This window comes from Macrotis lagotis, chromosome 1 (assembly GCF_037893015.1).
Source record: "Macrotis lagotis isolate mMagLag1 chromosome 1, bilby.v1.9.chrom.fasta, whole genome shotgun sequence".
Classification (NCBI taxonomy): domain Eukaryota; kingdom Metazoa; phylum Chordata; class Mammalia; order Peramelemorphia; family Peramelidae; genus Macrotis; species Macrotis lagotis.
The window spans coordinates 481,416,551-481,431,235 of record NC_133658.1 but is presented as its reverse complement, the minus strand read 5'-3'; the positions used below and the strand labels follow the sequence as shown (position 1 = coordinate 481,431,235).

At 35.6% G+C, this 14,685-nt stretch overlaps 1 protein-coding gene across 1 annotated transcript in view; it reads right to left on the bottom strand.

Moving 5' to 3' along the window:
• Positions 1 to 719: 719 nt before the first annotated feature.
• OCA2 (OCA2 melanosomal transmembrane protein) overlaps positions 720 to 14,685 on the bottom strand; it is a 511,247-nt gene continuing 497,281 nt past the window's right edge. The window contains exon 21 of the mRNA XM_074231942.1: positions 720 to 1,153. Within this exon, the coding sequence (XP_074088043.1) occupies positions 1,066 to 1,153 (88 nt within the window). The 3' untranslated portion in view covers positions 720 to 1,065. The remainder of the gene's footprint in view (positions 1,154 to 14,685) is intronic.

Here is a 14,685-nt window from a genome sequence, read left to right as displayed (position 1 = left end):
ATTTCAAATTTTCAATTTCATATTTCAAAGCATAAATTGTAATTGAAAACTAAAGAAAGGAGTTGAAGTAAGGTCTAATAATAGAACAACTAAAGAAAAACAAGTGATAGCTTCTCTTTGTAAAAGATAAAAAAAAAGACTTCTATCTCTTCTTAATGAGGATTCCAACATCCAGTCCAAGGCTCTCTACATCCTAGATATACAATAGACATTGACTTATCTCATTGAAGTCTGAGATAAGATCAAAGTTGAAGATATTAACCCAGCTTATTTATTTTATTAAGCAAACAACACAGGAAACTCTTTTGAATGTCATTACTTTGGTTTATTAAAACTTGTAAATTATTCAAAAAAAACAACATGATTATTACCTGCAAGACATAGTCTTCAGTCTTTCAGCTTCCAGGAAAATAATCAGTGACTTAATATTTTTGCCAGAAGGAAAACCAAAATAAAATGAAAAATAGGGATAAGTAAAGCATCGATTGTCATCATCTATTGTACCAACCAGCCAAGTAACTAAGATGCCTTTTGGGGGAAAGGGAAGCATTATACATAATATTACTCTCTAATTTTATGTTTTTTCTTAGGAAAGAGTACCTACTATTATAGTATATACACTTTGAATATTAGATACTTTAAAATGAAAAGATAACTATGTAAGGACAAACAAGATTTCAAGAGAAAATACTTGACAAAATAAAGATAAGCTATTTGAATTGTTTTTGTTTGGGTTTTTTTTTTTCTTGTTTTTGGATTTAAACATAGAGCTCTGTATATCAACTTAAACACATGTTTGGCTGTGGAAAAGTACAAGTGAATCACTTCATATATTATTTCTCCTAGGGGAGAGCACCAAAACAAAATCAGGTGCTATTTGGTCATCAATTGTTTTACATTCAATCTTTGCCTAAAGGGTTACAAAGTAGAAAGACTTCAAAAGTAGCATGGAGCCTGCTAGTCATTGTGTGGACTCTTTTTCTTTTCTCCAAATAGTTTTCTCAGTCATATAATTGATGTTCATTTGTTGATCAGATTCCCACTCATCTTCAAAATCCAAATGACTTAGGAATTCCAGCCAAGTACAACATGTACAACAAGCAGATAACACATCCCAATTGTGCAGGAGATAAGCATCATAGGGAATCCCAATCTGAAAAAATTAAAAAAAATCAATTTAAAAAGATCTTTCAGAATATGACTCGCACAAGCCCAACTTTATAGGTGGACAAAATACCCTGTCATTTGTTTAGTTAATGTCATTTTAATTGCTACTAAGGGAGAGAACTATAGGATTATCTACATACTCAAAATGGAATATTGCAGAAATTAAAATCGCATACTTATCTAATATTTCTATGATGCCTAAGAGAAATGTCAAATAATTCATATATCAAAGATGACAAGCTAGCATATACACTATCTGAATTGTACACTAGGACAAATGGGTTCAAAAAACCAGTATGTTGCAATTTGGTAGAATAAAACAAAAGTTCAATCATTTTGAAAGAAATGGAAAACATGAGCATGAAATCATTGAATTGATGTTTATTATATCTATACTAGCACCATGGCAAGCAATGATAAAGTCAAATGAATGCATTAATTGGGGATGAAATACCTGGATGAGAGGTGTAATAGCTAGGAATGATTTTAACCTCTTTCTCAATTCTAGAAAAACTAGTCAGATTAGATTAGAATAGAATCATGCTGCTATAACCTATAATGGGAGAAGCAATTAAAGAATATTGTCTTTGCTCCTAACTGTACTGTCTAATGAAAGATCATCTTGACCTAAAAGACAGGTTGACCATTATTTTATTCAAATCATCTAGTTTTAGATCTTTTGAGTGAAAAGCTATATAAGAAATGGGTTTTTAAAAGTATTAAAGTAAATGAATAAAAGCACCCCAAACTAAACCAATTTACAAGTTTCTTTAGGAATAGTGGTAGGAGCAAGAGGAAGAATATCCTTGTTTTGGCCTTAGAATCAAGCTTGATTTCAAGTTCTCTCTCTATGTTTACTAGATATAGAACCTTGGGCAAGTCACTTCTCTTTGGTCTTTACTTTCTGCATTTATAGAATGAGGAGGCTAGAGAAGCTAACTTCTAAAGTACCTTCCAGTTCTGATATTCCATATGATACTGTGATAGCCATAGCCAAAAAAAAAATGCATAGAAAGAATTACAGGGGGGCAGAGCCAAGATGGCAACAGGAAGGGATCCAGTCTTAGGAGCTCTCTGATAAAACTCCTAAGATAAGGGCTCTAACTAAACTTTCGAGAGACAGAACCCTCAAAGGGACCCATTGAGGCAGTTCTCCTATTCAAGGTAACATGGAAAAGAGCAGAAAGGCTCTGCTCCCTGGGGTTGACGGGGTGGCCCGCCAGACTGAAAGAACTTCAGCCTCCCAGAGGCAGCCCCAGGGTGCTGGGAGCCCCAGCTCATAGCAGTGGGGGAGTCTCCTGAGCTGCACCCCCAGGGAGCACCCGCACAAAGTTGGGGAACAGCGGCGGGGGGACCTCTGCCAGAGTGAGCATGTGAAGCCCAGCCCTCAGGGCATACAGCTAGCAGCTTGGTCTTTCCACAGCCCAGACCAGGTGGAGCCAGTAACCAGGAGCCCCCAGAGCATGAGCCCATTGAGCTGAGGGAGGGGAGTGAAGAGAGATTGCTTAGCTCTGTCCTCTGCCTCTGGAACAGGACTCTGGGGCTCTGACCACATTCAGATCCTGATCACAGTCTAGCCCCCCCAATAGAACAGCAAGGGCCCCCCCCCCACCTCAGCCCCGTGGCAGAGAGGGGAGCTTATGGTCATTCACAGACCAGGAGAGAGGACAGAGCCTCACACACTGAGACCCTTGTGGGAGTGTCCCAAAAGCTCAGGAAGCACCCCCAAAACCAGGCCCAGGCTGGGAAAATGAGCAAGCAGAGAAATAAGAGGAACACGTTTGAGAAATATTTTGCATATGAGCCCAAGAAGGATCAAAATACTCAGTCTGAAGATGAGGAAGCACAAGCTCCTGCATCTAAAGACTCCAAGAAAAACAGAAATTGGTCTCAGGCTATGACAGAGCTCAAAAAAGACTTTGAAAATCAAATGAGGGAGTTAGAAGAAAAACTGGGAAAAGAAAGGAGAGAGATGCAGGAAAAACATGAAAATGAAGTCAGCAGCCTAGTCAAGGAAATCCAAAAAAATGCTGAAGAAAATAGCATGCTAAAAACCAGCTTAGGTCAAATGGATAAAACAGTTCAAAAAGTTTTTGAGGAGAATGCTTTAAAAAGCAAAATTGGCCAGATGGAAAAAGAGATAAGAAAACTCTCTGAGGAGAACAAATCCTTCAGACAAAGAATAGAATTCAGGGAGACTGATGAATTTACCAGAAATCAGGAATCAATACTTCAAAACCAAAAAAATGAAAAATTAGAAGAAAATGTGAAATATCTCATTGAAAAAACAACTGATATGGAAAACAGATTTAGGAAAGACAATCTGAAAATTATTGGAATACCTGAAAGTCATGATCAGGAAAAGAGACGACATCATTTTCAAAGATTTACTACAGGAAAATTTCCCTGATATCCTAGAAGCAGAGGGCAAAATAGAAATGAATAGAATCCACTGATCCCCCCTGAGAAAGAGATCCCAAAAAAAACCAACCCCTAGGAATATTATAGCCAAGTTCCAGAACTCCCAAGTCAAAGAGAAAATAGTATAAGCAGCCAGAAGGACACAGTTCAAATATCATGGAGCTGCAATCAGGATCACACAGAACTTAGCAGCAACTACATTGGAAGCTGGTAGGGCTTGGAATATAATATACCGGAAGGCAAAAGAGCTTAGAATGCAGCCAAGAATGAACTACCCAGCAAGGCTGAATTTCCTCTTCCAGGGAAAAAGATGGACTTTCAATGAACCAGGGGAATTTCAAATGTTCCTGTTGGAATGGCCAGAGATGAACAGAAGGTTTGATCTTCAGATACAGGACTCAGGTGAAGCATGGAGATTGGAGGAGAGGGGGGAAATATGAGCAACTTAATGAGGATGAACTGCATGTATTCCTGCATAGAAAAATGACACTGATAATACTCATATGAACCTTCTCAGTTAATAGAGCACATAGAGGGAGCTTTTATAGTTGAAGCACAGGAGAAAGCCGAATTCAAAGATAAAATATGGTGTAAAAATGGAGTCAATAGAAAAAAAGGGAAATGGAATGGGAGAAAGAAAAAGGAGAGGGGGAATAGTCCAAGATATTTCACATAATAAGATTTTTTTTCATTACAATGAGCTATTGCAATGATATGGAAGGGGGGAGGCAAGGGGGAATGAGGGAACCTTTGCTCTCATCAGAGATGGCTAGGAGAGGAAACAGCAAATATACTCAATGGGGTATAGACATCTGGAGTAAGGAGGAGGGGGGGAGCAGGGGGAAGGGGTGGGGATGTGAATAAAGAAGGAGAGGATGGAACATGGGGGGAGAGTGGTCAGATATAATACATTTTCTTTTTTACTTCTTGCAAGGGGATGGGATTGGAAGGCCTGCCAAGGACCATAGGGCCAGGTGGATTTTGGGCCTAAGGTGTGGTATGGGGGCTCAGGGCTTCTTGGCCCCAGGACCAGGAATCTGTCTGTTGCACCACTCAGTGACCCTAAAGCAGAGTCAGAGTGAAAGGAGAGAGAAAATATAGCACATGGTAGTGGAGAAATAAGAAAGGAGGGAGTTGCGATCAGCAATGGCAATGTTGGAAAAATATGGAAGTAACTTTTGTGATGGACTTATCATAAAGAATGTGATCCACCCGTGACAGAGTTGTTGGTGTTGTCACAGAGACTGAAGCACATTTTTTCTTATTATTATTTGGGGGAGGGTGCAGGGCAAGTGGGGCTGGGTGGCCTTCCTGGGGCCACATAGCAAGGTGATCTTTTGGTGTCTGGGGCCGGATTTGGACCCAGGTGCTCCTGGCTGAAGGGCCAATGCTCTGTCTGCCACCCAGCCACCCCTACTATTATTACTATTTTATTTTATTTGGGGTCTTTTTTTTTCTTCTTTTTGGTTTTTGCAGGGCAGTGGGGATTGGATGGCTTGCATGTCACACGGCTGGGTGATTGTTGGGTTTACAGGCTCGGGAGCTCGTGGCTCCAGGGCTGGTGCTTCATCCATTGCGCCACCTGGCCATACCTACAATTATTACTATTATTTTTTTTAATTTTAATTTTTTTTCTCTCCCCTTTACTTTTTTTGCCCAAGCAAGTCTATCTATATTCATGGAGGGAGGGGTATTTTGTTTACTTGTAAACAAGAATATTTTATTAATGTAAAAAAAATTTGTATGAAATGAGAATAAAAAATAAATTTAATAAAAAAAAAAAGAATCACAGTGATTAAAGAAATTCTAAGGCTGAGATAACATAGCTGAGCAATTAAGAGACTACTTCAAACAAGGGCAATGCTTGAACCACAGATACAAAACTCCAGAGTTCATAAACAAAAATTTTCAAATGGGTTCCCCTCCGGCTTTTATATATACCTCCACTTACTCAACTGGCTATTTTCAAGTGATTCTGGGTTTTTACTAGTTTCTCTCTTGACTTAGAAATACAAACAGAAATAACAGTGAATTTGTCATTTTTAGCTGTGAGTTTGCTATTTGGTATACCATCACTGCTGAGGAAAAGCCCAGCAAGGGTTACAATTTTCCCTTTCAAATGGCTCTTTTAAAAATATATTCAGCTGCAAATGTCTAATGGGAAACAATGATGATGATGATGATGATGATTATATGCCCTCTTCCCAATCTGTAGTGTTTGGGAGTAGTTATTCACAAAAGCTACAGTGAATCCTTTCACACAATGCTATAATTAAACAGGGAAACAGCAGTAGCTTGCTGTTTAGTAGCTTCTTGGATTCTGGACCTGACTTGGAAATTCCAAGAAAAGTGGTCAGAGAGTCACTCCATCGATCTTGAACACAATTTTCAGTTTTTACAGCTTATTAGAGTATAATTAAGAGCACCAGATCCATATTTTTGAGATTGGTTGATCTGTTTGTAATAAGAGATTAGGAGAAATGTCAATGATAATAATAACATAATGCAATATGTATATATATATATATATATATATAGATAGATAGATAGATAGATAGATAGATGGATAGATATGTATATACATATACATATATATATATATATATATATTTATATACAAAAATGTCATTCCTGTTTCCCTCATTTATGGCAGCATCTTCTGAGTCTCTTCTTTAACATCAAGGTCATTCTCAAGTACCACAGTCTCATTACTATCTTTTCTATAACCACACAGTCATTTGGCAGTGATGGGACTATATAGGATGAGTCAGCATAATTAAAGAGTTACTGAGAATCATTCTGTTAGAGATCAATATATCTGAGGAGCCATGACACTCTGCCAAAGCAAGAACTATTCTCTGAACTTGTGGAACAAGTTTAAATTTCAAGGCTCAAAAATTCCAAGGCTTAAAAAGTGTGAGGGATGGTGGTGATGGAGAGATACTCTTCTCACTCACACCATGAGAAATGCCAAAATTTCCTTTAGATAACTGTCTAAAGCCATTATGTTTGAGAGGACATCCATAATCCAAACTAAACTTACTATTACTTGAGGTTCTTGAGGGAATAATAGATAACATTTATGTAGTTTTTTAAGAACATCTAGAAAACACTGTTATTATTCCCATTTAGCAGATGAAGAAACTTAAGATAAACATTTGTTCAGGGTCTCATAGCTAATAAGTGTCTGAGATTGGAATTAAATTCTGATTTTCCTGACCCTATTTTCAGCATTATCCACAGAACTGTTCTCAAGAAGCAGAAACATAAAACCAAAGCATGGGTCACTTGACCAGAATTATAATAAGTAGAATCTCTACCATCCTTGTCACAAATAGCAGTGTTCTGAACACAGTAATTTATTGAACACTGAGCATTTAGATCAATAGTTTCATTAACCTGGTATTTTACATAGCCCACCAAGAAATATAATGAAAGGTTAAAATAGAGAATTATCTTCTGTTATGATCTCAAAAAAGTAAGAAATTGATAGCCTATATTCCCAATTTAATTTAGCAAGCATTTATTAAGAGCCTACCATATCCTGCATTATCATTAGGACACAAAAATGAAATAGTCTTTGAAAGAGACTTACATTCTGCTATGGTACAGGCAAAGATATTTAAAATTCTTTTAAATAATTATTTTCCTAATCCTTCCTTAATTATTAAAATTTTTGTTTCACATAATTTATCAATGATACAAGATTCTCATATTTATATGACTGTGTAAAACACTTCAAGTATTTGTCCCCAAAATACTTCTTTGAATGTTGCAGAGTTTGTGGTAGAAAAGCAATTAAGTTAGACCCTGGGAGGGGTCAAAGATGTCTCAGTGAGTAGAATGCTTGACCTGGAGTCAAGAAGACCTGAGTTCAGATGCTCACTAATTATGTGACCCTGGACAAGTCATTTCTTAACCTCTGTTTGCCTTAATCCATGGAGAAGGAAAAGACAATTAATTCTAGTATCTTTGTCAAGAAAACTCCCTGGATTTTATTGGTGTGCTTTGTTCCATGGGATCATGAAGAGTCATACACAACTGAATGACTGAACAATGATAATTGCTAGTTGAAGCCATTAAGGAATCTTCCCAAATAAAATAATATAAGAAACTACTAAAGTCTTTTTAAGAACTATATATAGGGGCAGCTAGATTTCACAGTCCATAGAGCACTGGCCCTGGAGTCAAGAGGACCTGAATTCAAATCTGACCTCAGACACTTAATAATTGCCTAGTTGTGTGACCTTGAGCTAGTCACTTAATGCCATTGCTTTAAATAACATAAATAAAAATTAATATAAAGAAAGAATGAAAGAGCTCTACACTTCATTAAAAAACTTTTAAAAAGACATATACATATATATATATATGTATATATATATATATATACATATATATATATATGGGCCAACCTATAGATGGATTATTACTTTCTTATACTTGATGAAACCTCTAAGGCCACACTGGAGCTAACTGAAACTGTTCTCTAGAAATTATTATTAATTTCTCAGTGTGAGCATTTATACCTCAGAAATGGACAAACATTATGAATTAGGGCTTAATTTAATGTTTTATGATTGTCTAGATGTAAGAAAACAAATAGAGAAAATATATTAATAATGCAAATTAAACTTAAAGTTATGTCTTATCCACATTTGTTTTTAGAAAGATGGTTGTTAAAACATCTGCTAGCAAACTACTGCCCACATCCTTTTGAACCAACACCAAATCTGGCCATAAGGTTTTGCAGATGAATAGTATGCTTATTATATATTTTTGAAATGCTCCTCCAAGGGTTAGGTCCTTTTTATCTCAGTGTGAGTTACTTTTGTGCGTACCTAGAAGTCAAGTGCTTCATCAAGTCCTATCTAATCCTTGCTTGATAACAAGTACACTATGTTTATTTAAAAAAGAGGCAGAGTAATAACACAGAAGGAATGGATTTGGAACTATAGAAATTGTTTACATCTTAGTTCTATACCTACTAGTTGTGAAACTTTGGACAAATAATTTCTTCAAGTTTCTGGATCTCAATTTCATAATTTTTAAAAATCAGAGGATTAGGTTTTATTATTATAAAGTCATTTCTAAAAGACTTTGATGGAAGTTAAGATATCATTGGAAGGCTGTCAGTGGTAACTGTGTATATTCATCTGCCCCTGTAGCCATTTGCAACATTCTGAATGAATGACCTAGGATTTGTAGTCTATCTTAGTCTTCCAGACATGGGTGAACTCCACAATAAAAACCAGGTATTTTCTGGGATCAGCTTTCCAAAAACTAATGATATTAAAGCTAATTTTCTCAGTTACTCTATTCCAAATGGATTTTAATATGATCCTCAGTTTGAGGTGGAGAATTTCAAGAAGTTAATCAAAACAATTTCTACCAACAATCTCCCATTCAGCCTAATAAAATGGTTTTTACTCTTGATTATAGTCATTGTTTTTGCATTTATTAGGGCAAAGGAGGGACTAGTAGTTACAGAACTAGAAGATGTGGGAAATTTACTGAAATTAAACATTTCATTTGTTGAAAGATTTACCTAATTGTTATTTGAAGATGTCCTTAGAAAGTGTCAGTCTGACGGAGAAGAAAAGATTGACAAATATAAATAACACATGAAGTTCTTGAACTAGGAATGTGAGTTAACTAACATAATGTGAGAGCCTTTTGCCCAACTAAGTCAGAAGCTAAAGTTAGAGGGAGTTTAAACACACACACACTAACAAAACAATTACCACTAGAAAAAGCAATAGAATAGTAATACCTCTTCCTCCAAAATCTCAAATGGAAACTTCTACTTGGTCTGACTTTGGGCAAATTGCCTTCCCCTTCCTTCAAATTCATTTTTCTCATCTGTAAAATAAGAGCATTAACTAAGGTTCTTTCAAGATCTATGTCCAAGGGTCAACAGGTATGTTGGCACATGCTTATAATCTAGACTAGATGGAAGCCTGAGGTTAGTGGATCACTTGAGTTTGTGTGTCCTGAGATTCAGCTGACTATACCGATTGGGTAACTGCACAAAATTTGGCACAAGGAGCAAGCAATCACCAGGTTGACTATGGAAAGATGTACTCAGGTTGGAAACAGAGCATTAAAAAACTCTCATACCAATCAGTAGTAGGATCAAGCTTTTGAATAATGCTTGTACTTCAAACGTGAAAGAGACAGACCTAAACTAAAAATAAATATTTCTTTAATGATTCGGCATTAAAGACTTTTGTGAATCATATGATTGTTTTACAGAGAGGGGAATGCTAGAAAGATTTTCAAAGATGAATTTGTTTTATTTACTTGAAAGGGTGCTGATTTATGCATCATAAGAAACTACTTAAGTCTCAGTGTCATTTGCCACCTATGTCGATATGGAATAAATCCTGACCCTTTTTAATTGTCAAGAATGCTGAAACCAAATTAATTAATCAATCAATAAGCATTTGTGAACTGCCTACTAATTGATAAATTCCAGGTGAGCAAAGGGAAGCTTGAAATCTATAAAAGCATATTTAGATTATCATATTAAAATGTTTTAAAAAATTAAATTATTCATGATAGAAGTAGGTCATTACATAATAGTTGATTTAATAAGAAAAATCTTACAAATACAAGGTTTTTAAATTTACAAGGCATATATGATTATATATATTTATCTGTAGATACATACATATATAAAAATATGCTAATATATGAAATATATATAAAATATATGCACAGTAATGGGGGAAAGGAGGTAGTAGCAGTTGAGGAAATCAGAAAAAACCTTAGTTTGTAAGCTGAGTTTTAAAGGAAACTAGAAATTTAATAAGTGGAGGTAAGGAGTGGCTATGCTCTAGGCATGGGAAACAGCCTTTGTAAAAGATTTGGTGGCAGGAGATGGAACTTCATGAGATAATGTATTTAAAAGAAATTTTGAACTCTTTGGAAAGAGCTCACTATAAGAAAAACCAACAACAAAGTACTAGAATATTAAAAATGATATTTTCACCTACTGCAAAATGCTTCATACTGCTAGTTTATACTATAGGTAGACAAGCCTCATTGCCCCAGTTCTGACAGCTGCTGCCTCTCATTAAGATTTAGGGGAGTCAGCTGTCAGGTGCAGCAGTGAAATCTGACTCTAGGATTGGGTCTCCTTTGAAGTGTCGAATAAATTCTGTTATGCAAGTTTTCTGCTTCTTTCTCCAAGGAACAGGAGATGACAAACTTGATTTCTGAGACATTTCTTTGCAGTCTCATTCAAGGCATGTTGAGGTTTAGACTTTCATCAATGATTTGGATATATTTAGCTTCACTTTATCACCAGTATTCCAGTGAGGACATAGTTGACCTGTCTCATCATTTGATAAAAGTCATGCTATTCATCATTGCTATTATTATCAACTTATAATTAACATTGCTTAAGCCTTAGACCACATATATTCATAAAGTAGATAAAAATTCACAGAATGGACGAAAGGCAAGAATAAGAAATAAAATGAAAAAAAAGAGTTCAGCATCTGGTTTTTGCTGCATGTTAAAAGGACAAGTGTAAAAGGGAGGAGATTCTTGAATGATGAGATGGTAGACCAGTTAATAATGAGATAGCACAGTACAGAGATTTGAACCTCATTTCTGACACTTACTCCTTGTGTGATCTTGGATAGGTCTCTTAACCCATTTAGGTCTCAGTTTCCTTATTTGTAGGAGGAATGGAATTGAACTAAATGGATCCTAAGGAGCCTTTCAGTTCTACATCTGCAATCTTGGTAAGAAGATAAGGTGTAATAGGTCACTGAATAGGAAAAGAGTTCTTTCATCCTTGACCTGGCTACAGTTTCCTCCTTGCATACATGACATGTGTATTATCTACATGCATATATATATATATATATATTTGTGTATATGCATGTGTGTATGTATATGTGTATGAATGTATTTGGATAGATGGTTTCTATGTATATTTTTTCATGTTGTCTTCCCCATTGGAATGTGAAAAGCTGTGTTTTGGTTTTCCTTTGTATCCTCAGTGCTTAGTATAGTAACCTGTACATCATATGCACATAATACCAATGTTATTCCTATGTACTGCCAAGATGAAAGTCTACTTGTCATATGTCAACCAGTATAAAACAACCTCTCCACCTCTTAAAAAATCAACAAAACAAAAATAAATTTAAAAGGCTTCATGGAGGCAGTTAGGTGGCACGATGGAGAGGACACCACCCCTGGAGTCAGGAGGACCTTAGTTCAAATTCAGCCTCAGACAATTAATAATTGCCTAACTTTGTGACCTTGGGCAAGTCACTTAACCCTATTGCCTTAAACAAATACTTTTTTTTAAAAAAGGCTTCCTGTATTTTCCTGCAACTAATAAGACATATCTAAAACATTAATATGCATACAAGCCCAATATGTTTGATATTGTATGTCACTCAAATGAGGGTCCAAAGGTACAGTTCTGTCCAGATACTATTTGAATTAAAAAATAATACCAGCATAGCTCCTACAAGTTAAAATCATAAGTTATATGCATATAAAAGCAACTAATGGCATAGTGTACCCACTGTACCTGCATAGTAGGAATTCTTTTCATCCCAGCAGGCTCAAGTGAGTCAAACAACTTTACAGAGGATTAGTACTCCAAGTGGGTTTTGCTAAAGGCATCCCCTGAGAGAGACCTAAGAACTCTAGAATTTCATGAAGAATACAGATCTGGTTAGGTATTTTCTGCCACACTCTCTGAATATCATGGGGATAATTTTGATAAATATCTGGGAAACTTATTGAGAGATTTTACTATTTGGTGCATTTCAAATGAATTGTCAATTATCAATACTTATCACAACAGGGTGTTAATCCTATTTGTGTTTAGTAACCCAGCAGTCTCCTCCTTCAGCCTGAAATGTCTCTGGGTGCTAATTGAACGTATCCAATGATGTGAGAGACAGAAATAGCACAATGAATAGAGATCTCCTCTCATAGTCCCATCTCTTGACACATGCTTCCTGTGGGACCTTGGATGAACTTCTTAGTACACCAGTTAACACTCTAAGATAGTAACTTGTAGAGTAAGGGCTTTTTCTGCTATTGGCAGATGGAGTTTCTTATACCAACGAATCACAGGAATTATCCAATTAAATAGCAAAATGATGACAAGAGAGAAAGCACATTTTAGAAATTCTAACTTTCCTTGTTGGTAACTACATTGGTAATAAACTGGTAGAGAGGACAGTCACAGGAATAACATTATTTCAGATTTCAAAAAAAAGAGCCCATGCTTTCTCCAGTGAGAGAATTTCATGGATGGAAATTATCTTCTATCCTCAACTCAGAAGAAAGTTTTCTACTCATTTCAGTGATTAAATCAATTCATTACTTGATGATTGAACTCTCTAAACTCAACTTAAAAAGTTGATTCTTATCTTGGAGATGTGCAATACAGCAGACATTTAGGAGTTTTGTGATTCCATCACTTAACTTCTTCTCTCAGTCTCAGTTTTCTAATCTGCCAAATGGAGATAATATGATCACCTACTACATGGGGTTGTTATATGGATGAAATGAGGACATAGTTAAAGATTCATGAAAACCTTAAAGTACCATATAAAAGTTAACTATTATTCTCTCATCCGTAATAGCTTAAAACATACAGATATCAAAGATGATTTTAAAAAGTATAAGAAATGCACTAATTAGATAAGTCATTTTTATGGATATGTTGTCTGTCACATGACCTAGGAAGATTATTCTGATAGGAAGATATTCAAATGAGGTAATTCATTCTGGAGAAAAACAACATGTGATATTTGTAGTGGGGCTTGAACTGCTAGAGGAAAAGCAGTGGGGTTTTTTTTCTCCTTTTGATACAGGAGAATTGAGAACTAGTGAAAGATATTAAATATATTATCAATGAGATTGTTTTCATTCATTTTCAAACCTTCCAAAAAACCCTCTAATGGAGCCAGTAGCAAAGCCAAATGTTTAGTCGGTCTTTTGAAGATCTGATGGCAATCTTGACAATAATAGTTATACATTCATGCATTTGATGGATAGTGTCAAGAAAAGAAGCTAAATGCCTTCAAGGGATGTTTAAAGTTTGGAGTCTGCCTTGCTATGACTTCAATGATTTCTCAAATTAGAATGCTTGTCCTTAAAACTCCTGCATGCCACATACACCTTGAGGTCAGGTAAAGTGATACTGGAAATAAGAACTCAAATATAATATATCATGTTCTACACTCTACATTATAATTTCAATTTCACAAACACCCATCTGTCTCATGCAGCCAGAACTGCTCAGAAAAGCAGAATATTCAACCAGAGATCAGATATGAATTCAGGGAAAGAAAAGTCACCTAATATCAAAGTATCATAGCATACCAGACTTTTCTCTTTGGAATTATATTCAATACATTTTGGGTTCTAATTCACATGTTTTTACAGAAGACAAGAATGTTTGAATGTCAAAAGCACAAATAAAAATGCAAAATGTCAGGATAGATGCCCAGACTGACTTCGTTTAGTATTTAAGTTAAAAATATATATGCACTGACGTTTAACACCCATCTTCGAAGAAACTAATGTTTTACAGATCTCTGTGAAACTCAGTTCCTTATAAATATTGCTTCTCACTGTGCAAATGGGAACAAGGTGTTAATATAGACAGTCCACTAAATAAGAGACTTGTTTTACAAAAAAAGAAATTTCTGTTAATTAAAATCTCTTCTGGGGGTTACATTTAAACTAATTTTTTCATATTTTTGCTCCCCTTTACCAAAAAAAAAGGATTTATTAAAACACCGTTAGTATAGTTTTTAATCAAAAAGCTATTTTCCCTATTGCCTTTTTCCAAAGGGTAATGTATTTTTCTGATCAGAATGAAAAATAGCTTGTGTTTCCACGGGGACATAAATTATGTATGTGATGTTTATTCTCAAACACGTATACTTTGTTAAAAGACATTTTGATTTTCCAAAGCCACTGGACCCAGAGAAGTCCACTTCTCTTCCACTGTTTTCTTTGGCATTAACCAGGTGCAACCCTATCCTACTCTTTCCCGCTCTAACCCTCACTTTATTTACATATTCCCACCACTCTATTAAAACTAGG